The 23,240-nt window shown below is 35.2% G+C and overlaps 1 protein-coding gene across 1 annotated transcript in view; it reads right to left on the reverse strand.

Annotated features, from left to right (window-relative positions):
• Positions 1 to 19,996: 19,996 nt before the first annotated feature.
• Positions 19,997 to 23,240, reverse strand: part of LOC127847115 (puromycin-sensitive aminopeptidase-like) — a 53,785-nt gene continuing 50,541 nt past the window's right edge. Inside the window, exon 20 of the mRNA XM_052378748.1 lies at positions 19,997 to 20,771. Within this exon, the coding sequence (XP_052234708.1) occupies positions 20,631 to 20,771 (141 nt within the window). The 3' untranslated portion in view covers positions 19,997 to 20,630. The remainder of the gene's footprint in view (positions 20,772 to 23,240) is intronic.

Here is a 23,240-nt window from a genome sequence, read left to right on the forward strand (position 1 = left end):
TATATAGATGGGGTACCGCAGCGCTCATAGGGGCACGATGACAGTAGGATTTCTATCTTGTCTTGGAACGTTAATGGTTTAACAGATTGTAAAAAAAGTAATATTAATTTTGTCAATTTGGCCATATTGACCAAAATCGTGTTTTATATATATATTTGTTTTCAACTTAAATGAAATGAAAACGTGACATATTTATTTTATACTGTTTGTATTAAGACGATGTACTTATGTATAAGTCTAAATAAAATGTCTGTTCTGTTCACAAATGCTTTCGTTTTACTGCATAGCTTCCGGCCATATATAACTGGCTACTCCAATTTTTCTAGAAAACACTGATTATATGCAGTCTTATTGAATAAACAATACTGAAGCTGCAATGCTTTTCTGATTCATTAACAGAAAATCCTATATAGGTTATTTATTCATCTTGACTCATTACCGTTCAACGCAACATATACAAAAATAACAAATGACGATTGAATTGAAGCTAAATATGTAGGGGTCACAATTTAAAAATCTGGTAGCAAACTAAGTAATAAACGTTTAATCAGTTATAAACGATTGTATCCGAAGTATGTCTGACGTTGGCCAAAATATTAAGCTTTCACCTTTCAGATGACTCTGTTGGTATAAACTATTTTTCTCAAGTGTATGATATTGAATGAGCAAAAATATTGGTGCAACAACTGATATAAAATACTGTTTTATTAAAAACTAATAAACATGTTCACGTCACACAAAGATTACACAAACTATTTATTCATTCGTTAGCATTATCAAGTAAGATGCAATGCAACATTTTGTGGTAATTATGAAACACTGGAATTGTAACGTCGCGTTTTATCACAAATTGTGAGGAAGTTGTTTCTACAAAAATCCAAGCTTGTATTCAAAGTGTCTATGCTATCTGTAACTAAACCCTATAACGATTTAGTCGTTTACAAGTTTGTCAGAACTGTAAAATAAATTATCGCGTGGCTCTTGATCAATTATCAAGCGCACCTGATCGATAAACAACTTTATACCAGTTTACGCGAGTTTCGTTCCGTTTTTTTCAAAATGCACATTTTCACAATATGTGAATAGAATGAGCAAATACAGTTTATACAACATAATAACAGAGTCACATCATTTACAGAAAACAACGGTTAATTATTGCGTTCAGGAGAGAACGGTGAAAACATAAAACATGCAGAATTATAAATAAACAAAACTGTGTTATGTTTAATGCTTTTTTGGTCCAAATTTACGATTATTAAAGTGTTTACTTGCAAGAGATCAAACATTTATTTTAACTGTGGTTACTGAGTTATTTGTTAACCTAGTAAAATGTAACCCGTTTTTCATCGATTTACCACTGTAGTGTAATTTTACCATTGTTTTCAATTAGGCGACATCCTGACGTATATCATGTGAATTTACACGTGTGTAACGGTTTAGTAAATGGAGATTTGATCATTTTATTCAAGTATTTTGTAACCTTAAGGGCATAAATGGAGAAGGATTACAGTGGTTCGAGATAAACAATCAAAAGGACTTGTGAAAACTGTGACAAGAACAGAGCGAAAGTTAGAACCAACCGAAAATTCGACCATATCGAATTCGAGCCAAACGATAAAATTCATTCATTCATTCAAAAGTACATTTTATAAAAAATTGCCCTTCTAGGTAACCGGAAATTCGAACCAAGCGACTTAAAGCAAACCCGAGTGAACGGAATTTCATAACCCAATATTATGTTATTAAAAATAATCAAAAGCGAAAATTTAACGAACGGCTGTGTACGCTATGGCACGAATGATAAGTTTAATTGTAATACAACTGTATCTTCATTAGCAAATGATTAACTTTGTAATTGATATCGATGGTAAAATAATAACATTCTTCTAATATACATCAAAACACACATCAGGTCGCAAAGAATTCGGCATATTTTGTTATCCCTAAGGTACACTCGTGGTTCAACTCAAAAAGCTGCATAGGAAGATAAATTGGCATCTCAAAGTGTTCCAAAAACTTCCAAAGGCCGTAGGTAATGGGGCGGCAGCCGCCGCCCCAATATTTCGGCTAGTCGTCGTTATATAATTAAACGTAAAATCTACAAAAATCGCCACCCCAAAAACAGTATTTTTGTAATCACGCGGCGTCAGTGCAGAAGCCATGTGTCCCCTCTCCGTCTGCTCCGAGGTTGCCAATGTCAATATCCCTTGTTAGGTGTCATAAACCATGGACCCGGGTTAATGTCATTGCGTTAATTGTTTTATTGTTCTTTTCCGTGATAGTGCTGTCGGTGTTTTGATTAAGGACAGGCTATTCTTTTTAATTTTAATGGATCGCTTTAATTCAGATGTAACTTCCAATTAAAACAATTTTGAGTAAATATACGCGTGAAAAACATTAATGTGATTGAATATATTTTTGTTCTCTTAGTATAACAGTTATTATTTGATTAGCAATCATTATTTTATGTTTTAATTAGCTCGAGTTTTTGGAAAGAAAAAAATGTTGAGATTTCTGGGTCGTCGTCGGCGGCATTGGACAAACTGATTTCATTACAAACTGAGAGTGAGACAAAAATCTAGCATTTAAATCAACATGAAAGTTTCCCCAAAACGCACCATATTAATTGTAATAGTAACAATTATCGGAACGACGGGCGAGGACAACCCTCTCAAACGAATCCCTTTATGTAACCAGTACAGAAACTAGACCGCCACCCCAATGTTTGGAGGTTATCTATGCCATTGCTTTCAATTGGAAATTAACAATCGTTAAGGAAAAAAAGGAAGTCATAACGTCGGTAAAGTTTATGTCACATCTCACTAATTTAATGACGCGTTACCATTGAACAAAATAAGGATTGGAATAAGCATATTGTTACCATAACGACTGAATGGAAAAACGATGTGAAATTGGTAAGATATTTTTTTAATATTGCAAGCACCTGTAAATTGACTTTTGACCTTTTAATATCGAATCAAAGGGAGCGGGGGTCGTTCAATAGACTAACCAGCGCAACGTACCTAGTCCTATGTTTGCGCGTTATACAGATATTGTAACAATAGGCATCAATAGGCGTCTTTATTTCCTTACCAGAAACACAAAACACACACAAACTGTGGATGCTGATATATCAAAGCATTATGTACACATCTGTGACATTGATTAAAAGTACAAAGTTGCAAGCCCTTATGACCTTCCACATGTTGACCTAAAAATTGATTGGAGTATTATTTTTCGCCTTATTAACAAAACGACCAATGTTGCCACGTCAGAAATTCAACAAAAAAACGGGTAGTAATTAATCATGTATAAGACTTTGGTCATAAGATATGATGAGGAGACGAAAATGGTTTACAGACCTACCCTCAAACGATCGACACAGCCCCCCTCCCCCCAAAAAAATAAAATAAATAAAAATGATAATAATAATAAATAAATCATATCGAATTAGAACCAAACGACAAAATTCATATAAGTACATTTCATAAAAAAATTGGCCCTTCTAGGAAACCAGAAAATTCGAACCAAGTCTGATAAAAATATCGGTGTACAAACATTATGTTGCCAATTTTGGCGGACTGATGACAATTCTTCGCTTTCTTACCTTAAAGATATTTAAGCCGTGCTCTGTGAACGGTTTTAATGCATGTGCGTAAAGTGTCGTCCCAGATTAGGCTGCGCAATCCGCACAGGCTAACCTGGGACGACACTTTCCGCTTTTATGATATTTTTCGTTTACAGAGTCTCATCTTAGCAAAATTTCAGTTTAAGCGAAGCGTCGTCCCTGATCAGCCTGTGCGTATTGCACACGCTAATCTGGGACGGCACTTTACGTACATGAATTAAACCCCCTTTTTCACAGAGCGCGGCCCATATGTAAGGTAATTGCTCAGAATTTTGCAGGAATGAAAACATGAACAGTCCGAATTGTTGACAGTCGAATACATTATAGGGATAATACACGTTTTCGAGGGCATGATCAGCTGCGGGCGCTCGAAAAATCCGTTCCTGCCCGAGTGCGCAGCACGTGGGCAGGAACGGATTTGTAGAGCGCCCGCAGATGAACATGTCCGAGAAAATGTGTATTTTCGCTAATCTTCGCTATTATTGCATAAACAAATCACACATACCAAAATAATTTTAAATAACATTGAAAACAATGTTTTGTTCATTCGACATCGACAAAATAATTCGATTATTTCAATACAGTTCAAGGTTGTGTTTTACATATGCCTCACTCGGTCATCATCCGAAATGACGAGGCTTTACCTTCGGATAGGCAGTTTTCGATTTAAAATGTGTTTAAACAGTGGATTAATGCAAAGTTGAAATGCAGCCGCGTAAAGTAAGAAATGAGGAATTATTTTGGAATTTACAGCAGGAACGTTGAAGGTACATAAACACTTACATTTACAGCATAGTCTTTTGAAAGTGTTGAGTAAATAACCTTAACTTCAATGACGTTGCCAATACAATAAAGCTGTTGTCAAGAGAGTGCAGATGGTATAACTTGAAAAGTGGATTGAAATAGTCATTATCCCTGCATGCATGAGGAAACTGGTGCTTATTCAGTTCCCCATTTATGCGTGGAAAGTCGTCGAAGGCTGGAGAAGGGAAGTAACTGCGCGTAGACCAGATTTTGGATATGAAAAACACATAACAGGGCTTGAACGGCACGTGAATCGCATTGTTAATACACGATTTCTCCCGTTCAAGCCCTCCTTTTGCCAAGTTTCTGCACCCCGCCAGAGGGCATTATAGATAGAGTTTATGCAATAATATTGATTCGTATGCATTGTACTTGTATTAAGGTCACCAACGTTATCACAGTTTGTCCTCGATATGTTGCTTTTTCAGTACTTAGTATACATGCATACATACGGTAACTAAGATCTACTATACTTTAAACAGAGGTTATGGTAGAGTAGCCATTGGCTATAAGATATTGACCCACACTATAGGAAGAACGAAACTGACTAATTATGAGACATCATCAGAAAATAATTGTTAGTTGTTATTCACAAGTATTTTTACAACAATAAACAAGCCATGGTCTGTGGATAAATTCGAACCCGCGATCTCCCAATGGTTACACGGGCGCTATAATACCTTAGCAAGAAGGGTCGTAGCGATGTGGGCATGCTTGAAACTTTCATGCGTAAAGAGATATCATTTAGAGTACGATACAGAAGTTCTGGAAGTAAGATGACTGAATACCGTTTATGTTTAGAATTACTTGCAAAAATATTCAGTGAGAAACAACATTTAAAATTTCGGCTTCAAACAATTTTGATTTATCGTTACTTATTTATTTTAACCCATTCGCAAAATGCGTCTAACGTGTGAGAGTGATGTATAACTTTGTAGACATTGTTGCTGTTGCTGTTTTAAAGGGAGCACCATAAGGTCGTCATCTTCATATAAAACGTATCATGGCACTGAATGGTGAGTTATGGACGCAATTGCTAGGGATTGTTTCGTAGCAAATAAAATCCTCAACTTTGTTGGAAATGGACAATTAAACTAAACAGCCATGTAAATGTTTGTAATAATGGTATACATGTAATCGCGGCAATGTGGATGAAACTTTTTTCATCAACGCTCATTGATGATGTGCCTAATCCATAAATCATGGAACATTCCACAATTCACTAGGTATGTCACAGATAATACTCCCGCAAGACGCATGATTGGAAAAAAATTAACGCTACAACTCAAACTCAGTGGTTTCCACACGTAACAAATTATATTTATTATGCTCCCCCAAATTTTTCGTTAAATTGATATCCCCGCCAAATAAATTTTGATTATTGATGGGTGCAGAACTAACAGAAAAGTTTATTTGAAGGGTTGTACCCTTATCTCACTTATTTTATAGTAACAACATAAAAAAACAATTGGAAATAACTCTTATTGAAGAAAGTGTAGGGTTATAGATTTTGTGCATGACACCTCTCCTCATTGATATCTTAACATCCATTAAAAAATCGTGTATAGTATCTGTGATATAGTCCTGTAAAGTAACATCAGACATGTACATATGTACTAGGGTTATGTTTCTTGTGCATGGCACTTATTCTCATTGACAATTATACACCCATGAAATTTCATGTTGAAATCTTGTATTTATAGTTTCTGAGATAAAGCCCTGAAAAGTTACATCATACAAAAACAACAAAGGGCAATAACTCTTATTTAAGAAAGTGAAGGGTTGTGGTTCTTATGCATGGTTCTATAAATGAGATAAAGCCCTGAAAAGTTACATCATAAAATAACAATAACAAGAAAGGGCAATAACCGTTATGTAAGAAAGTATACGGTTATGGTTCTCGTGCATTATACACATGCTTCTGCTCGAGCAGCAGTTAAAGTTTCGACACCTTTGGTGCGCCATAATAAATGAAGTGTATTCATTCTGACCTAGCCGCGGGAAATTTTATATGAATTTTATTGGACAGTTTAAAAGGTCAGGTAAGCAGAACGCCGAAAAAACTAACGCTACAACTCAAACTCTGTTGTTTCCACACGTAACACATTATATATATATTTATATTTATTTGTGAGAGGAGTAGCGTCTAAGAAATATGCCAAAACCCAAATGCTTTGTATTGTTTTGCTTCCATTTTGTAAAGTAATGCGTGAAAACTTACATCCCTACAACAAATTTGCTTATTTGGAAATATGTGGATTATTCGCGCAAATGTTGCATTTGATTACATGCATTGCAGTATAGGAGACAACTGGTATCGGTTATAATACTTCGGTTCATAATTGGACCCACGTCACGTGTGTTATATTTTTTTTATCAATAAAACGTTTTTTTCTTGAATCTTTAGGGGCATTTCATTCAAGTATAAATGGGATTGATTGCCAATATGATCATAGGAATAACACAGTCTTATGTTCGATTTTATTCAATGCCAACACTCCAGTCTTGACAGATATCCTGTTATTTCTTATTCGATTTTCCTATCAGCTATTATAGAATATTTTCTAGAATTTTAACCAGATTAGAAACCAAATGGTTATTTAAACAATCTATAATAACGGCATTCACTAAAATTATTTATATCTGAGTAACATTTATCAAGGACTAATATACGCTTCGTGCGTTCATTAATGAACGGTTCGGATGGATTTTGTTTCATACTGTAAATGAGCCAGATGCAGAAAATCAGGAGAGTGCCAATACGCATCATTCTGTGCGTTCTTTTCCTGTTTCATGTACATGTGCAGTTAACCCATTGCATGCTGGGAAATCTGTTGTCTGCTAAAATGTTGTCTGTTGAATTTCTTAAATTAGCATTTTCTTCTATTAAAAAAAAATACTATCAGAATAGCAAACAGTTTGGATCCTGATGAGACGCCACGTTTTGTGGCGTCTCATCTGGATCCAAGCTGTTTGCAAAGGTCTTCAAAATCCGGTTCCAGCACTTAAAGGGTTAACCCATTTATGCCTAGCGTCTAGACAAAAGGCCTTGGCAAACAGCGTAGACCATGATGCGGCGTCTCATCAGGGTCTGCGCTGTTTGCTTAAATGAATTTCTGTAAGAAATATTCTAAATATAGAAATAAATAAACTAGACATCCCTAATTTGGGAAATTATTGATCCAATTTTGAAGGATGGAAGAGTCGACTAGGCATAACTGGGGTAAATAAGATGTTGTTAATTTGATATGCCTCTCCGTTCGGGTGATTTTTATTTTATCGGCTACAAATATATAAATTACATCTCGAGTATATGTTTGTCTTGGTAACCTGGTGTCATGTGTTCAAACTGATGCGGTTCATCGGACACATCTAACAGGTGGTGTGATTTTCAAAGACTTGGCGCCCTTAATATTTTTCCTGGTTTATGAAAATAATCACACATGGATTGCCACACGTTCAATTACAATTAACGTATGGTATAGAGGATTTTGTTGGATTTTGTGGAATATCGATTTTAATTCACGAGTGATCAAAGAAAATGATGTCTGCGCCCTTGTGAAAATACATGTGTTCTTTTATCACAATTAGTTCCTGTCAAACAATGAAAAAAAAAATTTCGATAAATTTTACTGTTATTTTTCAATATTTGAAACAGTGAAATATCAGTTTTAATTCACTGATATTTCTCTAAAAACAATCGGATATCATTAAATAAAAAGCTTTAATATTATATGTATTGTCAAGAAGAAGAGGCAACGATGTGTTTTAATAAATATATGCGTCACTCGTGAAAATATCATTTTTCTATGATCATTGGGGAATTAAAATCGATATTATATTCCACCAAATCCAACAAATTTTCTTGTTATTTTATGCTTAAAAATGCTTATGTTTGCCATTCCGGACAATACAATTCCCCGTAAGGTGCCTCGAAATGTAAATACATGTATGTTAAAGGGATGCTTATCCGTATGTTTTTATAAACATTCAATGCAGAGTAATCGGAATTGGTCACATTGGGAGGGGGTCACAATCGGGAAACCAAAGATATCTAAAAATAGTTCCGGTCAAACAATTGTTCACTGTTTGAAACAGTGAAATATCGGTTTTAATTCACTGATATTTGTCTATAAACCTTCATAAAGCATAAAATAATTAATTATAATTACAATATATTATTCCAATATCCGTGGCCCCAATAATTGGAAGCCTCCTACGCTTCTAAAACGTTTTGATTATCAAGTAGACGAAACAAATCAATGGTAGACAATATTTATTTATAACAATTTATATACGTTCATTTCACATACAACCAGTGATTTTACAAATGTGATACATGTAACTCAAAACACCATGTCCAGTCAAATGCAATGTTCACACAGATAGCTACATGTAACATTTATTCGCATTGTAAGAGTGTCCCATGCATCCAGACAAACAAGCGCTATCGTCACATGAACCGCGTCATGCGGAAATGAGCCTTATGCATTTTGCACACAGCGTAGCTCTGGACCAGAGATCACAATCGCGTTGTCTGTTCAGGAGCTATCATGTCCGCTTCTGAGACCACGAAACGTTGCGTGACTTTATAGCGGAAAGGGCAACCCCTGATCAGACTGCGCAGATTGGTCTGGTACTTCGCTGGTCACTTATGGCATAAAAACCCATTTTCGCATAACGCGACTCAATCCTGCTTAAACAAAGATGGGCTCCTGTAAACCTGTTTCAGCTACAATTTTAGCCGCGTCATGCGAAAATAGGTCTTATACTATATAGGGCCAGAGTAGCTCTTGGCCAGCTTGAGCATAAGCGATCTGACCAAGAACTACTCTGTCCGGAAATGATACCATAAAACCGTGCATGACTTTTAAGAGCTATTGATCAGGTAAATCTTGAGCTTCGCTGGCTTCACATGGCATAAAACCTTTTTTCGCATATCGCGGCTCATATTGTTGTTATGAACTTTTCCAGCGCGGTCACGCAAGATGTACTTTGTGTATTGGTGTATCTTTCATCTTTTGTATGTTGACGTGTCATATACCGGACTTTGCGGAGACTTATAATATTCATAAAAAATGCATTATATACAAAAATGCATAAAAATCAATTCGATGTTGATATTGTTAGAGATTCGGTATAGAAGAAATATGTCTTATTTCAAATGCTTTATAAGGAAATGTTTAAAATTAAAAAAAAATATATCAACAACGTTCGTTGCTTAAAAACTGGTGTATTAGCGCTAATTTCGCATTTGATTTTAGGCATGGAAGTATATGGGATGAACTAAAGTATTCGTTGCAAAAAACATGAATGACTGGAACCGCGCCATGCAAAAAATAGTGTTATGACATATGTGGAGAGCTTTAGAACTCATGGTCAGGATATAACCCGTCCGTAAAAGTCACGCTAGGTTGGGTGGTCAATTTACGTTAAAGTCAAGCTAGGTTGGGTGGTCAATTAACGTAAAAGTCACGCTAGGTTGGGTGGTCAATTAACGTGAAAGTCACGCTAGGTTCGGTGGTCAATTAACGTAAAAGTCACGCTAGGTTGAATGGTCAATTAACGTTAAAGTCGCGCTAGGTTTGGTCGCCCATTAACGTAAAAGTCACGCTGGGTTAAGTGGTCAATTAACGTTAAAGTCACGCTAGTTTTGGTGGTTTATTAACCTTAAAGTCACGCTAGGTTCGGTGGTCAATTAACGTTAAAGTCACGCTAGTTTTGGTGGTCCATTAACGTAAAAGGCACGCTAGATTGGGTGGACAATTAACGTTTAAGTCACGCTAGGTTAGTTGTTTAATTAACGTTAAAGTCACGCTAGGTTGGAAGGTCAGTTATCGTTAAAGTCACCTTGGTTTGGTAGTTTCATTAACGGGCAGTGTAGGTCCTGTCCTGAATGCGAGAATGCACAGGCTCGACTGGAGACTGTGCTGGGCGGATATGATATAATACCCCTTTTCGCCTGACGCGGCCTTTTGTTGAAGGCAATGTTATTACTAATGTTCAATGATAACATTAGGATGTAAATTGCTTTTACTTAAATATCAGCTATACCGTAAAAGTTAATGCAGCGTCCAGTACTTCATTAGGAGGAACAGAACAGCATTTCTAGTGCCGCTTTTGTGAGAAGTTATATTTTAAACATATATTTTTTTGTAAATAACATATCATAAAATATTTTGACAAGAGGAGAACTGTGATTTTGTAATATTGATGTAAAAGTAATGGATAAGTTAGTAAAGAAAATTGTTGATTATAGTGACATGCGCAATATAACAAAAAATCATATTAATATATATACACATGTGTGTTTCACCCAACCCGATGGGCCTATAAGCCACCAAAACAGAATATTTCAAATAATATACAATAGCACCACATACACTGATACATGTGAATAATATATTACGAATGGATAATGTATGACATTTATATGAACATATTTGTATAAGTAGTACAAATACGAACAACTCAAAAAATAAATTTACAATTTACCTGAATAGTTGTTTTGTAACATGTTCACAACACAAGGTCAATATATTTTGGTCTGCCATAATCGGAAACCAGATCCGAAAGTAGTACCGAAAAGTGCTCCACTATTTTCTTCGGACGAAAAATTCCTGCTTTTTTGAAAAGAATAATCTCAACCCATGCGTGTTTAAGGTCGGCTGTATATCTGAACGAGATGTTCTTCGCCAATTGTTTAGCACTATTTGCTAGTTGAAGACCGTGCGTTGATTTCGGTTTCCCGCTAGATTGACCGTGGAGATATATTTTTGCGTACACCTTCTGAGAATTGTCTATCGCCCCAAAGCGTTCAGACTCTACCGTTAAAGTCATTTTCTTCTTGACATAATTGACATAACTCAATGTAAAACACATGGAAATACGTAGTGCCTTTTCTAAATCCCGTGTCTGGGAAGAATACCTGTTTGCCACACTTCGACACTCGGCTACATCCATAGAGTTCACTGACACCTTAGCCTTGGCATCCGCTGAATTCATTCCCAAGTCTGTGAAAGAAATTGATGACGCGAAAGTATGTCTTCCGTCCAGCAGAGAATAATTTCGACGTTATTAATAAGTGTCGAATCTGTTAAAATATTATTATCATTTATCGCCGTCAAACGCCTCGGTGTCTTGATATACCATATTGCTTGCGCTATGATGTGTTGTTTGGCCACAGATCGTGCGTGTCCCAGTGCAAGCAACCTTCCTTTTTTTCGATGGTGTTCTTAATTTCTTTCGCGAGGTCCAACTGATCTCATATGAACAACAGCGATGAAAAAGACTTCTTCAGAACCTTATCCCGATGTGTATTTAACATTCCGATGTCAGTCTTTTAATTGCAGTTGTTTTGAACACTACATTGGCAATATAATGTTTCTTCTCGAAATGAGGCGATTCAGAAATCGTAAAACCCATCCACTGAAGTCGAATAGGAGGATGCGCCGTTATTAAAACAATAATAATTAGTAAGTCTCACAGCAATCGTAAAAACTGTGAATGTTTTGCTGCACTTTTAGCGATGGCTTGAAGCAATCTGCGAAATATTAGAGTTGATACTTTAATACTCATTTAGCACCTACCGGTAACCAACGCAATTTTCTTAAAATCGGATTTTCGGCGCATGCGCACAGGCTATTTGGCAAAAGCAGCGGTTTCATTAACGTAAATCTTATGCGCAAAGGCATGTGTTTTGTCCACATATCGATAAGAATTTCCAAATATATAATATGCATTACCAATATTGTGTTTTTTTTAAATAAATTTCATTGTATATTTATAAAAATACAAGTTCAGTTATTAGCATCAGAGTACAGTTAGTCTGCAGATCAAACACCGGCAATGCCATAAAGAAAAGCTATATATTAGCCGAATTATTTATTCAACAAGGACTTCAATAGAGAAATATTAAAACATATTATCGTATAACTATAATTTCAGGATGAGCGAATCGGAGTTAATGAATGTTACCTTTTATTCGTTTCTTTCCACAAATGACGCATACAAGATTTCATAACATATTCAAATTTAATATCTAAATTTAAAGCATTAGTATGCGACACTTAAATTACAACTATTGATATTTTCGTTAAAAGGGCCTTTTAACAGATTTTGTCATGTATTGAAGTATGTCATTAAGTGCATTATATTGATAAATGTAAACATTAGATCTCAAAAACTCCAGTAAAACAAATTAAAGAAAGAAAAGAAGTAACCCTCGACTAGGCTCGAACCACTGACCCCTGAAGCAAAAGTCTATCGCTTAGACCACTCGGCCATCCGTGCTTATACAATGAGTGATGTATTGTATACTTTATATAAGCAATCCTCGTAGTATCACAAAATATAACGACAGCAACAAATCTCTCCAAATTATTCAATCGTTTCGCATTGCAACGCTTTATAATTTTAAGGGTTTTTAATCGTCAAAAGATGCATATAATGGATATTTTAGAGTATGGTAACTGTTCAGTATTACTGTTTCCTAAAAAATATCATAACTACAACGAAAATTTGCGAATCTGAAACAATTTGTTTAAATGTTGTCAATTTACCAAAACGTGAACAGGCCCCTTTAATAACTTTTTGTTTTGATGTTTCACTTAGTCAGCTCAATATGATTTTACTGAGATAAGGTTGAAATGTAATTAAGCATGATTGTTTGTATTGTTTGTGCGTTTTTTTCATGTTGTTTTTTAATTTTAACACAAGATGTGGCAATCATGAAGACACATGTATACCGCATTATTAACTCTCAATCGCTTTTCTCATCAGTATTTACCAGTATATACTTGTTAGGCTACAGTTTTTGCGCAGTTTTTATGCAGGTAGCGACAGTTTTGTATTGGCATCTTATTCACCAAGTATAGTGTTACTTTACATGGATTTTATGAAAAGCAAATGTGTATTTGCCGCTTAAGGATCCCTTTGCTCCCTTTATCTAGAGGCCTGCTACAATTAAAATTAAACACAATTGTGTTAATCCATATGATTCGCTGTATGTTCATCTCTCTGAATTTCAAGTTACCACCAAAAAACAAGTTCATTATGAAGACAATTATTTCCGGTTGTCACTTGAAATAATTACTTCGGAAATAAGCAGTTGAATCTTATTTAAAAATTGCACTTATAATATTAATTGTATAAATTAATAGTAATGAGATTTTTGAAAACAAACAACGCAATTGGTTATATTTTACATGTGTATGTAATTACGTTATGCATAAATTCCCAATGTGTCGCGCTTGACAATTCAAATTGATTCGTACTCCAAAATGTTTGGTAAGAATAGCCATAATATACATACATGCATTTCAGATAGAAGATATAACTCGGTTATCAGAGTGCCCAATTTGTTGAAAGTCTCTGTTATCCGAAGTGTCCTATATCGGGAATCAAAGTATCCGCAAATTCAAGAATACCACCTATTAAAAAATGCTCTATCTTCGTTTATATTTCATTGAATACTATCAAAATTTCAGTATTTGAAGCACATTGATTATTCCACATGCTGGAATAACAAACAATTTCTTGCAATTTTTTTCAACCGAACTTTCTATTTTTGTGGCACAAATCTACCATTTTACCTTGATTTTTTTTTCCAGAATATAAAGGGATACACCATTAATCAACTCGACCATGAGCCTTGTCCCAAAAACTAATCTTTAGGACATAACTTTTGAAAAAAAACTGAAGAACTTATCTCTCGCGCGTGGCTTTTGTTGTTCTCCGTTATCGAAGTGCCATCTGTTATCAAAGTATCCGCATTACCAGCGTGCGAAGTATAATTCAATGTTTAAATTTGAACATCGAGTTCAAGACACGCAACCTATTTAGTATGCAGTGGTATGAACCTTCCATCATTAAAATTTAGCTGATATGTACTGACGTTTTGCTTATTATGATTACATTTCTTATTATTAAATAATTTACTATAACGCATTCAAATACTATACAACATCCATTTGTCAAACTTCAAAATTTGATAGGGAGCTTGTTGTCTTAGGAAACTAAATTCATAATTCTTAAGAGGCTTACACCAATAAAACAATAGTGTTTAAAAGCATCATAATATCATAATTGGCCTTAAATGACAACGAACAATTATTCTCGAAATTGTATAAAAACACAAACCATATATATGAATTAAGCCGATTTTAGTGATTTCCTAACAAATTTAATTTCAAATCCATTAATACTTACAAATATACACGCCTATTGACACAAAGCAAGCCAATCTAACGGTATACAGATTCCTCGTATTCATTTTCCAGATTTATTCCCGTCTGGTTGTTAATACACATGTGTGGTGTGTGATAAGATTAACGCAAATAAGATTAATTATGCTTAACATGTGACTGTTCGAAAATTGAGTCATTAATATTAGGTGAACATCTAGCTAGGTGTCCGAAAAATAAGAGTCACACAAAATAAATATTTGGGCTAAAAAGATGTCCGAAAATTAAGATAGTCCAAAAATAGAGTATTCGTCTAGTATATTTATTTCTATATTTTAAATATTTCTAACAGAAATTCCTTTAAGCAAACAGCGCAGAACCTGCACCATGCGGCGTCTCATCAGGGTCTACGCTGTTTGCAAAGGCCTTTTTTCTAGACGCTAGGCATAAATGGGTTAAAACAACTCCACTGTGATACATGTAAAGGTTTTAATTTAAGTTTTAGTAAGTGAAGATTGTAAATTGTTGCATTATGATAAGTAATACGAACACGTTTTTTAGTGCCTACAAACATAATTCCAAATAGTCAATATCTTATATTCAAAGTACTGACTAAGAAATGCATGTAGAGTCTTTAAAAGTACCGATACATGTAACCAACGCGCCAACTACTTACATGTTAAAGATCGAAGCTATTTTATGCGGGAATAAAACAGAAACGTTTGCATTTGAATCAAAAGGATGCGACCTTGTTATGTTTGACCAGACTGTATACCTCAAAAATATAAACATTCACAATATTCAAAGTCTTCAAGTAAACATTAAGGTAAGCATGAAAACAAAGCGGTTGTGCTTTCTGAAGAAGAAAATTCTGGTTGGAAAGGCCTGCGTCACATTTGAAGATAGGCGCGTGTCTTCAATAATGCACGTGACGAAGGTGCTGTCACGTAAGAATAACTGAGATTTCAAATGTTTTGTTGCAGAGCATTGAAGGTCCTGAAATATACTGTTTTTCCATAAATTGGCAATAAACATGCACTCTGTGAGTATGTCGTTAAGGAAATGTATTATTAGTTTGTTCAACTAACGTCTGAAGATTTTTAGTGTGTTGAATTTTCACGTTATTCTCTGTAAATAAGTGACCTTTAATATGCATTTAATGTTTTAATACGTTTAAACAATGATTATAAGTGTGATGAATTTTCACTTTATTGTCTGTTCAAATGTGACATGTAATATGCAGTTGATGTAAATTTCGTTTCAATAAGTCCCTGTTACTGAAATGATTACATAAGCATGACAAAACATATAATTAAAACCTTAAACGGAACTATGTATTTTGTAGATTTAAGAAAGATTAATAAGGTAGCAAATAAGTGTCATATTCAAATGACTCCGCCCTGCGAAGAAATCATCAAACAAAATGAATTATATATAAGTGCTGTATTTTTGTATTTTGTTGGGGATTGGGAACATTTCATTTAAGTGCAACGATAAGGTTCTTTTGTATGGCCATTATCTATTGGCTTTGTGCGCCTTATCATGATGGTTTCTTTGATGCGCTTTTATATATAACATTGATTGGCATATATCTTTTATGTATATTAATGCTTTGTGTACCGATGCAGTTCAAATGCGCCAATTTTATGTTGTTGTTTTTCTGAATTTCTCATGTTGTTTATTTGTATTGCGCGCTTTTTGCACATATTTAATTACGCGTATTATTGTATTTGGTTGTATTTTCATACCAGGCGCGCTTTTCAGCATTAGTTTTACGGAGCTGTAGTTAGTTTTTGATTTAGTAATAAAGCTCGCTTACCCCCCTTATAATTAGTTTGTTCATTCGTTTAATTTTGTTTATGTATTACTGTACACATTAAAGCTGTTCGACTTTTAAATGAACTTGTATCCGTAAATATATTTTTTTTAACCAACCTGCTATAAGAAAAGGGTAGCAACATATGTAACATACCTGTAAAGCTATATCGTAGTAATTGAGATACACATTCCTTTATACTTAGACAAACTGCACTTTAACTATGGGATTCCAAGATCTTCTTCAAAGAACAGCTATTGGCGACGTTGTGCTGTAATGTTCAGTCGCAACTAAATCGTTCAGCTGCATTTACATTTAAATTCGCACATTTCTTAGCGGATCATTATATTTGATTTATTTGCGTTTACACCACAATATGAGCCTTTTCACATCATTTATACTGAAGTCATTCGGAGTTCACGGGTAGGAAAAAAAATGAGTTCGAAAAAAAATTTGGTTACGAGCAAAAATTTGGGTAAGAAAAAAAAATGGGTACGAAAAATGTAGGGTACGAAAAAAAAATTGGGGGTACGGTAAAGTAGTACCCGTGGGGAACTTGATCCTTTCAGCGAAACTGGGAGGCGGGTTACATTCTCGATCAAATATAACAAGAAATATCTTTAAAAAGGTATTCGACGTGTATTTTCTGTACCACTTATCTTAAAAAACTGTCTGTTACAGTAAACGTTTGTGGGTTATAACATTACGTGTTAGCATATAAATTCAAAACTTGACATGCTCTTTAATTACACCATGCTCTTAAATTTCACATGTTTATCATACCAAACTTTATATTTCGTTGTTTCCTTTCCTAAGTTAATGATGCTATGTGTACGGACGTGATTTCACAATCCCATGTGCATGAACATATACGTCTTTTGATTATCGTTCTTTTTCTCTAATTCAATAAGCTTAGGCATGTTTGTTCGTTAAGTACGGCAATAATTTCATGATGATTCCCGTTCAAAAGTGGGTATGAGCACATAGTCGTTAGAGCACTTGAATACGTGAGCTCGCCCATGAACACATGGTAAATCTCCGCAATATGCCCTAATATGTGTTTAAAACAGCAAACAATATCCAACAAACGAATGATTTGTCAAACATAGTATGTGCACTGATGTGGCTCTGTAATTTATGTTTGAAAAGTTTATAAAATATGCAAAATGAGAAAACACGCAGAAGAGCGAATATCACAGATATGATTTTTTTTTAAATCAGAGTTTATTTACAGGTCCTACCGGCCTCTTCACGAGGTCTTTGAGGTTCGACCTGAGATCACAGATATGATACGGCTATTATGCTGTTTATATACCATAGTCGCTACAACGTTTACAAATGGCAGGTTCGAAATAATTCGTTTTCTTTACACTCATGATCGCGTTGAAAGTTAATTATACACGTTTTAATTCGCAATTTATTTACTGAATCACGACAAATGTCAAATACAATACAGAAAATGCATAGTTGTTTCATTGATCTATAAACATATAATGGATTGAATATAACTGATTTAAAATTAACGTTTTCAAACTATTATTAAATCTTTTCCCAGAATATGCTGTCCTATTTATAGCTGAGCTTCCTATACCTTTATCAATGATAATCAGCAAGGTATGCCGATTAGAAAAATCGAGCTATCTCAATCGGACTGGCTCGGTCTTTTACATAGGTTGCCATTGTGAAGAATTTTTTCATGATATGATAACTTAGACGATGCTTCGCAGCATCGTCAAAAAGTGATGGTTATAATTTCAGAAAGTGCAGTTAGTGGCGCATGGGTTTGGATAGGCATACGCTTCAAAGATGAAAGATGGATCTCGTCCATTGACAACACAATGGTCACGTATTTTAATTGGACGGCCGGTGCGCCGGATAGGCTTGATGACCAATTTTGCGCTACTATGCATGAAGGTTTCCACTGGTGATGGGCAAATGTACGCTGTTTCGAGCGAGCACATGCTATCTGTGAAAAAAACATGTAGTTACAATTGTACACAAGATTTCGCTTAGTGCGTAACCACCAAGTAATCTAATAAGTGCATACTTCACGTAGGGCCTGATTACTGTCGACTGCGTTGTTATATTGCCTTTATTGTAAATTTTGTATACTTTGGTGAAAATAAACGTTTTGTTCTGTTCTTCTGTTCTGTTTGACAGTTTTTTACTCAAAGCCGTCGTTGTTATTGACACCATAGCGTAAATATCATCGATTACCATTTTTTCTATGATTGTACGTGAATTGATTGGAGTAAACAACTGTTATTAATTACCCCTGAAATAAAAACCCATATTTAATGAGCTCATGTTTTAATTCTGGTCATGCCAATATAGGTCATGTCTACTGGTGATATGTAAATCTCACAACGATTTTAGACACCAAATTTAAGCTCAGTCCATATTTAGGGGAAGTTTCATATGCTCAATACAAGTGCGTTTTCATATCAACCTAGAACGTTCACTTTTTAAAAACCCATTTATGCCTAGCGTCTAGAAAAAAGGCCTTGCAAACAGCGTAGACATAGATGAGACGCCGGATGATGCGACGTCTCATCAGGGTCTGCGCTGTTTGCTTAAAGGAATTTTTGTAGAAATATTCTAAATATAGAAATAAATATACTAGACATCCCTTATTTTGGAAATAAATTGATCAAAATAGAAGGATGGGGGGAGTCCACTAAGCATAAATGGGTTAATTGAAGACTTTTCGAGTGGTATGTGCTGAAGATATTGCTTGTGGCATGCGTGACTCTTGTTGGTTTGACTTTTCAATTAATGTTGTGATAGTGTTTTTTTCTTTTATATTATATAAATATTACGTTTATAATTTGTATTTCTATATTTATTCAATTTACTTGAAGATAACAACAATGACATAACAATTTTGCCGTCACCATTTTGCACAACCGAAATAAGTTCCGAAAGATTGAGTTGTTATCGAAATAGTTTAGAACACATTTGCATTGAAGTAACGATCACGCTCAACAATAACGAATATTTTGTAAAATAAAGCGAACCCATACAAAAATCATTGTTCCTTTTATCAAAATGCACAATTTCAATGTCAGATGTTGTTTGGTTACATTGATTTAACGAGATACAAAATGCTCGTCTTTATTTGTTTGTGTCACAAATAATTCCATTTTATTTCCCGCGAAATATCCGAACATTTACGGGCGAACGCGAGATCATAATAAAAATTATTAGAAAAAACACACTTTATTTCACATCAGATAAACAGTAGTTTGTATTAAAGTAGCTAAAGGTATTTCAAGGAGCGGAATTGATATACGCGCCATCGCTTAAATAATGTTCTTCTTGGAAACCACAACTTTGATATTTGGTATGTGACATCGTCTTTGATATTTGGTATGTGACATCGTCAGATCCGATCCGATGTCGGGCGATCGCCGGGCGATACCCGCGTGTTTATCGTCCGATCTTTTTTCGATCTCAACTAGATTCCTTTCCGGGCCCGATTAAGGTGCAAACCAGGTTATTTGCATGTTAAACAAACATTTGTTCATTTGTTTCATGCATAAAAAACATTTATTATTGTTGGCATCTCTTTAATAATTTATTTCGAATGCTTACATATTTTTTTGTCTACACTTTAAATTCGATCCTGGCAGATACTAATTGGTCTTCTAAAATCACTTGTCAGTCACACTGGTTCCACAATAAAGTGGCCATTTATGCAATTCTGCGTGTGAGACACTATCAACGCAAACAAACATACATGCATCAAAGAACTGAGTGCAACCGGTGAGACTTCTTAAAAAGTTCTGCTTAGAAATTCTATGTCAGGCACACTTATGTCTTGCCAAGCCTTTCACTTTCAAAAATAAACCCACCATGCTTCACACACAATCCATACACATCGGTTAATGATTTACCATGGTTAATTTGATATCCACATAAACTAAATCTTTGGTAAATAATGAATCAGCTAATGAAGGTCATAAATCAGAAAACACTATAATTAAATAATCAGATTTTAAATCAGCAGAAAAAAATATATTCAAATTTAAGCATTTAAATCAGTTGAAAATATAAATAAAAAAATCAAACAGAATATAGAGCACTTAGAGAAGTTGTTGCCAATAAAGCAATAGACATTGGTCACCGGACTTCAACAATGTTTAATGTTTATCCATGGTTCAAGAAAACATCAAATTAGTGGGTTCCGACTGGTCGTCTAGGCGGATGGTCGGTCCTTTAGGAAGGCAACGACGCCGGCAGACTGGTTCTTCATCCACATGGCATTCAGGCGGATATTTTCTACCGCCTGCTCGATCGACCTCTCCGCACCCGGGGCCGGATTGGACTTGAAAAACTCCTGAATATAACAAAAATTGTGTGCAGCTGATCATCAGTGGGCATAATTTTGAGCCATTTTAATAAGTTGTGAATGACTGATAGTTGGATCTGAGCCCGTATTCATCAACCAATTCTTAGACTTCAGAATACAGAACAGTCTAAGACTCAATAAGACTATTGCCAAGCAATATATGTCCCCTACCGGCTCCACCATTGTCAGAAACATATAAAATATATAAACAATTTTTTTTTATATGTATTTGTTGCCATAGCAACCAGAATTTTTGACGTAGGAACAAAATGTCCATATTGCCATCTATCCATGTTTCAAGTTTCATTAAAAAAATATGAAGAACTTTTAAAGCTATCGCAGGATCCAGAAAAGTGTGACAGACTGACGGACTGACAGAGTGACGGACACACAGAGCGCAAACCATGAGATCCCTCCGGTAAAACTGGTAGGGGACAATAACAAAACAATAACAACACGTGCATGTTTAAGAAATAATCGACGTGTAAGCGTTGGTTATTGCAGTTATAGCCAACGGTTTGGAGTTCCGACAAACCGTTGTTTATTACCACAACAACCAACGCTTACACATCGATTTTTTTTATTCTAACACCATTTCATTAATAATTTATCCGTGATTTAAAGGTTATAAATGAGTATTATATTAACCGAAAGTCCTCAAATTTTACGCGAAAAACGTGACATCACCACAACAATGAAAATCAAATGACGTTGTCTTCATTCATAAACAGTGCGCTGACAATCAAAGTGACGTCATACTAAACAACCGTTGGTATATCGGGGTAATAACCCACGGTAAGCTCCCTCCTCATCATAATATGCATGCATGTGGTAAAATTAAATATATATAGGCTAAAAATCTTGTTTTAAAAGAGGAATTATATAATTTAAATGTCAACTGCCTTACTAGACTTTACCTTTAAGTAGCTATCGAATTTTACAGTCTTAAGAATATGCTTTATTTTTTTTACTAAAGTCTATAGTTTTCATTAGGAAAGAAGTCTTCATTAAACAACTTTTCGTTGAGAAAGAAGTCCCCTCTAAACGAAAAAAGTATTGACCAAAAGCTATTGTCCCAGATAAACCTGTGTGGACTGTGCAGGCTGTTCTGGGACATGTTATGTGCAGCTTTAAGCCCCATTTTCCCAGAGCGAGGCTAATTGCGTACAGCTGATAACCAGTCTGCATAATTTGAGCTTATTATATTGGCCGTGATCTGTGAAAAAGGGGTTTAATGAATGTGCATGAAGTGTTGTCCCAGATTAGCGTGAGCAGTCCGCACAGGCTAATCAGGTACGACACTTTTCGCTATTATTTTTGTTTATTTAAAGGAAGATTGTTCTTGACGAAAAGCCAGTTTAAGTCGAAAGTGTCGTCCCTGATTAGCCTGTGCGTACTGCACATTACGCACATGCATTAAACCCCATTTTCCCAGAGTGAGGCTCATACTAATTTTTTTGACTGCTGTTAAGCTTGGTTAAGGCTATGGGCAATATCTTACTCATTTGTTTGACTGCTGTTAAGCTTGGTTAAGGCTATAGGCAATATCTTACTCATTTGTTTGACTGCTGTTAAGCTTGGTTAAGGCTATAGGCAATATCTTACTCATTTGTTTGACTGCTGTTAAGCTTGGTTAAGGCTATAGACAATATCTTACTCATTTGCTTGACTGCTGTTAAGCTTGGTTAAGGCTATAGGCAATATCTTACTCATTTGTTTGACTGCTGTTAAGCTTGGTTAAGGCTATAGGCAATATCTTACTCATTTGTTTGACTGCTGTTAAGCTTGGTTAAGGCTATGGGCAATATCTTACTCATTTGTTTGACTGCTGTTAAGCTTGGTTAAGGCTATGGGCAATATCTTACTCATTTGTTTGACTGCTGTTAAGCTTGGTTAAGGCTATGGGCAATATCTTACTCATTTGTTTGACTGCTGTTAAGCTTGGTTAAGGCTATGGGCAATATCTTACTCATTTGTTTGACTGCTGTTAAGCTTGGTTAAGGCTATGGGCAATATCTTACTCATTTGTTTCACTGCTGTTAAGCTTGGTTAAGGCTATGGGCAATATCTTACTCATTTGTTTCACTGCTGTTAAGCTTGGTTAAGGCTATGGGCAATATCTTACTCATTTGTTTGACTGCTGTTAAGCTTGGTTAAGGCTATGGGCAATATCTTACTCATTTGTTTGACTGCTGTTAAGTTTGGTTAAGGCTATGGGCAATATCAAACTCATTTGTTTGACTGCTGTTATGCTTGGTTAAGGCTATGGGCAATATCTTACTCATTTGTTTGACTGCTGTTAAGCTTGGTTAAGGCTATGGGCAATATCTTACTCATTTGTTTGACTGCTGTTAAGCTTGGTTAAGGCTATGGGCAATATCTTACTCATTTGTTTGACTGCTGTTAAGCTTGGTTAAGGCTATGGGCAATATCTTACTCATTTGTTTGACTGCTGTT

This window comes from Dreissena polymorpha, chromosome 10 (assembly GCF_020536995.1).
Source record: "Dreissena polymorpha isolate Duluth1 chromosome 10, UMN_Dpol_1.0, whole genome shotgun sequence".
NCBI classification, from domain to species: Eukaryota; Metazoa; Mollusca; class Bivalvia; order Myida; family Dreissenidae; genus Dreissena; species Dreissena polymorpha.